The sequence below is a fragment of the Phragmites australis genome, chromosome 1, assembly GCF_958298935.1.
Source record: "Phragmites australis chromosome 1, lpPhrAust1.1, whole genome shotgun sequence".
NCBI classification, from domain to species: Eukaryota; Viridiplantae; Streptophyta; class Magnoliopsida; order Poales; family Poaceae; genus Phragmites; species Phragmites australis.
Window position 1 is genome coordinate 38,186,382 of NC_084921.1, and position 8,999 is coordinate 38,195,380.

General features: G+C 39.8%; 1 protein-coding gene across 1 annotated transcript; it reads left to right on the plus strand.

Annotated features, from left to right (window-relative positions):
- The first annotated feature begins 699 nt into the window (after positions 1–699).
- Positions 700–5,478, plus strand: LOC133884619 (uncharacterized). Its single transcript, XM_062324095.1, has 6 exons — positions 700–754; positions 1,011–1,048; positions 1,152–1,238; positions 1,414–1,497; positions 3,197–3,346; positions 5,317–5,478. The coding sequence occupies exons 1-6, from the start codon at positions 700–702 to the stop codon at positions 5,476–5,478; spliced, it is 576 nt and encodes a 191-aa protein (XP_062180079.1).
- Positions 5,479–8,999: the final 3,521 nt, after the last annotated feature.

An 8,999-nucleotide genomic window follows, 5' to 3' on the forward strand; every position in this document is an offset into this window, starting at 1 on the left:
AATCTATCTAAAATTTCATGCAGCAAGCTTCACATTTTTATATCTTCCACACCATAAATCCAAAAAAACTCAGAATTCATTTGGACATATAAATTTTCATCCTCTACATTCTTGGTATAATAAATTTTCACAGGAAAGGACATTAAGATGGCATAAAGCATAACTGAACCTCGACTGAATTTTTTGTCGTCAAAACACAATAGCCAACTTAAAAAATCCATAAATCCTAATCCACTTGGGATAAAATCATGAAATTTCATGATAATATAGATCTCTAAATCCCCTACAACTTCGCTTCATATCGTACCCTCAAATTACCCCATTATGATGGCCAAAAACTGTTTCAATCTATACTGTCCAGGCTCTCGTCAGAGAAAAACAGCCAAGTTGTACCAACGATATCTCCCAAACCACAGGGGTTATGAAGGTGATCTTGGTCCCAAAACAAAGGTATTAAAGTCCTCTAACCTTTGTCTATGGTGGACAAATTTATTTCGGCCATTAACTTGTCCAAAAACGACGTTGAACAGAGACTGCACAAACTGACGGATTTCGGAATATGGACGAAATTGATTTCGACCAAACCCCTTACTAAATCCCCTCTAAACTCGTGACTAAAACCTCATAAATCAACCAAATAGAGGGGATTAGGGTGGCACTTGATAAATCAAGTAGTTTGTTGCACTTGATAAACTTGAGATGGGACTGTTGTATCACAGTATGCAGGAATTGTCTGGTTATGAACTTGAGTCTGGTTAGCTGATTTGATTCCTATTCGCCAAAAACTTTGACGCATTAGTATCATTATGTGGTACTAACAAACTTAAACCTACTCTCGAAATTACCTATCTTGCGAGATTGCTGCTCCCGATCCTGGTGGTTATGACTTATGACTTAATAACCTATTTGCCTACATAGCTTTTCTTGAACACTGATGTAATTCGGAATTCATAATTTCACATGTCAGCCTTGATATTGCAAGTTATTGACATTTGTAATGCTCTTTGTAGACTTAAACAAATTTGTCGAGACATGTCGAAATGATGAGGTACATGATTGCTTTACTGTTTCATCATTTATTCTTTTAGGGCGGCATAGATATCCTTTAATCAGATCCATATTACTTCCTCTTCTTTGTGCGTTATAGATAGTCTCTTGTGAAAAAGAAACACTGGCAAGAAGCTTATACAATCTTTAGGTTATTGCTCAAACAAGGTTGTCCAGCGGAGACAGATGAAGTAATCTTCTACACTGAGGAAATTTTAGTAATCCACTCTTTTGTATGTTTTCACTCTCACTTTATGCCTCAGTTATGCTTTCATCTCCATTACATGCTGGTTTGTCACGTTTTTATTATTTTCACTAGACGGCACAATTTAGTGCATAATGCTGCACTTCCATCTCAATTTACAGATTACTGACAGGACAATTCTAGACAAGCAGATTATTCATGGAGCTTTATACAAACTTTGGAAGGATGAATACATAGATTCAGAGGTTTGTTGTATAAACTCAACAGATGTAGCATTTCTTGCTTAGACAAGCTTTCTCTACTTCATCCTTCTTACAATTTTATGTCCCTTTACTTTGGAGTCGCTGCTTCCAAATATTTGTCACAATGTTTCCACTCTCTACCCCTACTTTAATGATGTGAAAGAGGTCAAGTGGTCGAGTATGTCATTTAATAGGGCATGTGTGTTCATTTCTCATTAACTTTTTTTAGAGTTAGCGCCTCCTTGGTCTTTGCGTGTAGCGGATGTGGACAAATATTGTGAAATATAATGAATAGTTTAGAATGAAGAAAAGCTGACAAACCGCTTTGTCTTTCATGTTCATTGAACCATTCATCTACTTATCTACTTTGATAGTTTTCTATATTTCTGAACCAGACTAACGACCTCATCATCCTTAGAAATGTGTTATGAACTGTCGTGTTACTTCAGGAATGAGTTCAGTGCCCCTAGTGGTACTGTGGTATGTACACCCCTCTACACCATCCATTGTGCATCGGAGTGTTTGTTACACCTTATCTTTATTCAACATTCGAACTTTTTGTTATTAATCGGCACCATTTCTATGCTTCATTTTAATAGTCCATCTAGCGCTAGTCGTAGGCGTACAACGTACATTCAAATTTCAAAATGGTGTAGAACACATCCCAGATCCCACAGTACAATGCACACAAGCATTGCACAATGGATGGTGTTGACATGCATGTGCCAGACGTGCATGTGCCAGTAGGTGGACACATTTTCATTTGCTTAGTACTTCCATATTGTTGGCATGGAGGGATGGAGGAGGCTAGGCTAGCTGAAAGTTATTTATAGATCTAAGGGCACAAGGTGATCCTGTTTTTCAGGGTCAGAAGGGGTAGAGAAAATGCCTTGAGCCAGTGTCCAAGTACCAAGTGCTGAAGTACCAGCCCCAATGGACTAACCATTGCTTCTCCATGAGGCTCACTTCTGTGAATAGTACTCAAAGCCTTAAGCTCCTTAATCTAAACCAAGACTTGTAAGTTGGTAACACCGAGAAATCATAGAACTTCCACCCAAAAGTTCCACAATAGCATAGATAGAGTTAAATGTGTTCTGCTAGCAACTATATTTAGCTAATTAATGAGCTAAAGAACAAACACTCCATAAAACAATTTATGTGAAAGTGATTTTTTGCCCAACTTTCAATGCTGAAAGTTGGCAGGCTGGAAGTAGGAAAAAGTTAGATGCTTCTATTGTCACTTTTTTTTTTGTGCTTTTGTTTTGCTCTAAATGAAATAGAGTAGGTGACAAAGAAGATATTCCTTTTGCAAACATGTGAGCCGTACCATCAGTGCCGAGTTCTGCAGCAATATTGCCAAATAGAGATATGATTTTTATGTCAACTTCAACTTTTATTTTCCTGGAGCAAATCTTTCAGAATACTTGGACCTGATTGCCAGACTAAGCCAAGGAATTGACCACTCGATTATTGGATTCAGCAGTGAAGAACTGAAGATAATCGCGGAACTGTTACACTTATCGCTATTTGGCAATATTGCTGCAGGTCCAAGTATTCTGAAAGTTATGACGCATATTGTTTTGTCCAAGGAATATGTAGTAGAGTAGTAGTTAGATAAATATTTGTACGCATATTGCTTTGTACGCTAATTAGGCACAACAAAAAACTGTTTTTGCTGACAATGAGTTAATTATATTTGCAGAGAGTCAATTCTGCAACAGGAACAGGAAACACACAGTTCTTTGTGTGGAGAGTGAAAAATACATTTCGGGAACAGTTCATCGATCATCTTTATCATGCTGCTTTAAATTTGCACCAAATGTTCAATTACATGGCTGAACTTCTACTCGAGGTTAGTTGTGACGATCTTTCACAAGTGCAATAATCCCTTGTAGTACTTGCCTTGCTTAAAGTTATATTCTTTAATTGAGAGTAAATAGCACAGAAGGTTTCGAGACTCACATCGCATGTTTATGTCACTTGGGTCCCTAAACCTGAGAATTGCTTGTTTAGATCCCTGACTTTATAAGTGGGTCAACTCAGGTCAAAATTTTAATTGGAAAATGGTAATTGGATATGACATAATGCCTTGGCTAATCAGATTTGTTGTTTGACTACATGATCAAATCAAATCAATGGAATATTGTGTATTTTATATGCATGTTTAAATAAATTTTACAACCTTTCTTTTGATATTTCTTGGCCAGCTGCATTAACTCTAGCTTACACAAGATCATCATTCCATTGCATTAGTTGTTGCTAATTAAGTTTTGGGTTTATACTTGCCTTTGATGCTTATACAAATGTGCAGTTCTCAAGTTTGGTGGCACAAGTGACGTATCCGTGGTTTTAGGAACTGTGTTGTGCCGCTGCAGTTTACTCTTACTTTTACTTTTCAAGATGTACCTCCGGACTGATAATTGTATGCCTTGTGTGTTCATAGTGCATACATCAAAGATTCAAGCCAAATCGTTTGGCAATTGCGTATTTTATGTTTCTTTACTGATACACATTTCCATAAGCCTGTTTCATTGGGGTCATGATGTCCCTCTCATTAGTTCGTCACAAGCAATGGCAGATTTAGGGTTTAGGCAAAGAGGCCCCGAGCAGAGAAACCATATATTGGAACATATGTTTGGTGATGAATTTTTTTTTGCATATATACTAATGAAAATTCAACTTTCTGATACCAAGCAGATTGTACAAGTTAATGATTTCATTCAAACTAAGTATTGCTGCAACTTTTTCTCAAAACCAATATCATTTTTTTGGGTGATTTCTCAAAATCAGTGTCTTCTTTTATACTTCTCAAAACCAGTATCTTGAGTCTTGTTTCATCACCGCTCTTTAGTAAGAGTTAAGCTAGCAACTAGATTTTGTTGATTTTATCATAACCGTGCGGCATGGCAATAGAGCATCTCAATTCAGGTTGTGATTCCGCAAAGAAGATGGGAAATGATAGTTTAAGGGGAGTGTGAGTAGCTGTTAGTTCTTCCAAGTCCCCACTATTCTTCATAAAATCAAAGACGAATAATTCCCCTTGTCTTTTCTAATTCTCTGAAGGTAGGTGGAATTTGGTGTTCCTCTTTATCGGTTGTTCTATCTCCAAATTAGCATCTGAACTTCTCTTAGAGGAAAATCTAAAAAATCTAGTTTGGTATGACAACATGGGCTTTGGACTCTATTTGGATTTAGCATTCGTGAGTGGTGACTAGAAATTCCAGTGACAGCTTAATGCATGTGCAGGACGCTTACCAGCTTTACTACGCAGGCCCATTAGTACCCTTTAGCACCTGATTGGCAGAGCAGGAAGATAAGCACTTAAGCAGATGTTAAAGTCAGTTCGACATTAATATTTCCTTTCCTCTTATATAGGGAGAAAAACTGTTCTTAAAAAATTGTTCAGCTAATAATGTATTAAGTGGGAAGTAACAATTGGATGCACAATCTTATTCCAACGGGTACAATTAGTATGATTCAAAATTTGGACATGGCATGGAATAGCGACCTGTAGATTTGTCAATTTTACTACCACTGTTTTCAGTCAGATCCGAACCTGCAATGTTTGGCTTGATTTGTTAGTATCATTTAAGATTTGGATATATGGTATGGAACAGCAGCCTGTAGATTTGTCAATTTTACAGTTTATAGTCAGCATCCATACCTTCAAAGTTTGGCATGATTTGTCTTAATTTTCAACTTCCCAGTGTTTAGTTGATAACAAAAATGAAGTGCATGTCAGACTTTCTATGTGCCACAGAACCCCATACACTGCTTAAATACAATGTACCTCATACACTGCTTAAATACAATGTATTTCAGGGTTCAAAGGATGAAACCAAGCTTCGTAACAGAAAGAACATTTTGATCCTAGCTCTCACTAGACATGATGAGTCCCTCATGCTGTTCCATTATTTTTTAGAACACTGGAACAGGTGCTGGTCCGTCCTAAATGTAAATATTGGACTATGTAAACTTAGATGACTGAATATCATAGCTTTCCTTTTTGCAGATGGGCCTTTATTTATGCATTATGTATTATGGTGTCGTTTCGGTATCTTGCTGATGCCAATTACAATGAAATTTACCATATGGAGTTCGGAGCTGTGTTGGGCCTTCCGTATTGGACAAATGAATGGCGATTTGGTAAATGTGCCATGCTCGCTTCAGGCGACCAGGGTACTAATTTCAGCCAATTGAGCAATTGTATTTGGCATATCGAATACGGTTGACTCCTTCACAGCTAAGGACCATCGATATTTCTTTTCTTTTCCCTTTTTTGTATCGACATTTCTTCTGTGCGTTTGGTAATGCTAATTCATTCAAGTTTTTTAGTTTTTCACTAAATTGTTATGTCTTGGTGTTTGGATGAATGCGTGGTGGTTCCCCTCGGTATTAGAGGTTTGTTCAGTGTAGCAACCTACACCAACCCATGCCAGTTCTTTGACAAGTCCTCGCCTCATCTTAGCTTCCTGTTTGAAAGGTGGAAATGAAAATCGGAACTGTTTAGTTTGAAGTCAAGGGCGGACGAACTTTTGTACTGCTTGTCACATTTCACGTGCATATGTTTCATTGCAATACTCTGGTTCCATTGGCATTCTGGTCTCTTTTTTTTACAACTGAATTCTCTTTCCGATACCTACATTGGAGGTTTTAAATGGAAATACACGTCTAGAGATTGGAACCCGGATCACCATTCGCTCGCATGCACAAATTTCACGGATCCCTGGGCATTGGTAGCACAAATTTCATTTCCGCCGACCCTCTGTTTTCCAATCCCGTGTCACCACTCACTAGCTTGGATGTCGACCAAATTCTGCTCTTATTGGCGTGTCACCGATGATGGCAGGTGGATAATCGCAAGTTGCAAGAACTCGGGTATTGCGCCACTTGGAACGGCCATCAGCGTCCTAGGCAGGCAGGCAGGCATGCATGTACGGCCATGGACTTCTGCGAGACGTGCACTACCGTATGACGTCCATGTGCGTACCAGCACCTATAGACTACAGCTAAGATACACTTCTGGGTCAACTGCAATAGCTGGAAACAAATATGTTACTATTGAAGCTATACAATGATCATCCAAGTTGGTCCCTTGCGCTATTCCTCAGGCAGCCGATCCGAGTTCGATTCTCGACAATTATCTCCAAAAATGCTCGCTCAGCACCTCTGTTACCGGATGGGTGTGAGCCTCCGTATTGAAAAAAATGCAATGCTCATCCATCCATTCTTCGCTCTGTCCATGTGGAGGAATGTTCGACGACGTCCAGGCAACGTAAACAACAGCATGAAAAGGCTGTACACAAGTCGGGAGTCTTCGGCGACCGCGTACAAGGCAAATACCGTACGTACTTGCAGCTATGATGATTGTTTCCGCGCGCCAATCCAGCGCGCGTATCACACAATGGGGATCGAAGCAGCTGTGGATTTGGCCCTTCGGTGCACCAAATATATGTGTCGTGCCCATGTGTCTGCTGGATGATTTGTAACGACTGGTGTTTCCTAGTGGCTTCTGAAAGTCTCAAGCAGATAATCACCTTTCGTTGTCCATGACACCATGTGTGTTTATCGACTTTATAACAATTGTTATGGCAGGGCTTCCTCTGTCTCCATGAACATAGTACTCCCTCCATTCACGATTATATCACCGTTAATCCTCTGACCATTACATATTGTGCAGTATATAGCTTCAAGTGTACAGCACTATTAGAATGATTTTTGTTACACCTATTTAATATAGTCGCGTGAAGTAACTAGAATTTTCGAGAATTATTGCTAGTATTTCCAAGCGTGCATGCAAAATTCACATTTCCTACTCGGAAAGTCAAGTCCGGAGTCGGTGAAGTGGTATGCAGTTGTAAAATCCCTCGATGAGACGATGAGCATCTCCCTCTGAATATACATGTGTTTGCGGTGGTTGGGTAAGTTTCACATCGCTTGAAGGGAAGGCTGCCTTGCTTCGACAGCTCGCTACATTGCAATACAAGCAACCCTTGCACACAACAACTTGCTTCAGAATTGTCAGCTTCACTAAAATAGCACGATCCGCATCACCTGGGATTCCTATGAATATTTTTACTGCATCCCCAATGTTAAGAGTACTTGGCACCAGGCTACCACGATATGTATATACGTTTGACCCACCGGCCACGGAGGCAGACATCCTCCTGTAATATATTATCTACAGCTACCAACCTATAAATACATATTAGAGAAAACGGAGATTGCCCTGGGATCCTATTGATTGGCTGCAACCGATCAGGATTTACAGGAAACCAGACCCTTGACCTGTGGAGCTTTGTTTGTAGTCTGTTAATCTGTGGCCTGATCGAACATTTTTATTTTATGTTGCTACGACGGAGTCCTACCAAACATGTGGTGTGGTGTTACCCTGCAGCACTGCAGTCAATGGATGATGAACAGGAGCCAAGGCACCAATGGCTCTCGATCCCTGGCTTTGTATAGTGCCATGTGACGTGACAGAATAATTTGCCCGGGCATGTGGGCTTTCGGAAGTTTGATTTGATTGTAGCCAATGAATGTCATCAGATCGTGCCTGATCGATCCAGCATAAATCTGCATGGAAATGGGATTCGGACGCCGCTTCGTTCATGTACTCTTCTAACATTGAGCACAGTTGTTATCTACCAGAGAAAGAAATGGACTACGTTTGTTGGGCAAAACGAATTCAAGCTAATGATTTGGATGTAGCAACCGATGGCTGTTCCAATCGGCATGATATTTTTGTGTAATGCCTAAGATTTGGTTAGAACTTGGATGTGCGCCTTTTATTTGAGTTTTTTCCCCCAGAGTGTGATCATGTGATTTCTCGATTCATCCTCGCCACTTGGTTGCTGTGGAAAGAGCGGAATGCTAGAGTGTTTGGCTCTGCTTTTCGGACGGCGGACAGCCTCTTCTCCTGCATCAGGGATGAAGCCAAGCTCTGGATGGCAGCGGGCAGGCACAGGCTCCAAGCATTGTGGCCTTGATTTTCATGTTTCCATCATATGCCCTCGCTTGTTCTTGTTTCCTAGCAAATTACAACTTACTGTTGGGCCTGCCGCGTTCGGCCTAATGCGCATCGTACTTTTTGGTCCATTTTTTGTCTTTCTTTCTATTAAATGACACGCATTCGAAAAAAACGTGATTTCTGGATCGATGGGTTTGAAAGAAGATTAGATTATATATTTCTGAAAAATATCATTTCTATCAGTACGTAGAATGTCATGTTCAACAGAAGCTGCCCATTCATGCGGCAATGTGGATGAGAACTGCTACCGCTTGTCTACAAGGAAAGAACGAAAACAAAGGTTGCGTTTTCGGACGTGCAGTGTGAAACCGAACCATTTGTATCGCTTGTTTGTTTCAGCTGAAAATCGTAAATATTAGCTGATGGTGGTGTGTAAGAAGCTGAATTGTAAAATCTGTATTGTAAAAACTGAATTATAGATTATTATGATCTGATAAAAGGTGAATTACTGAATTGTTACGAGCTGAATGTTGGA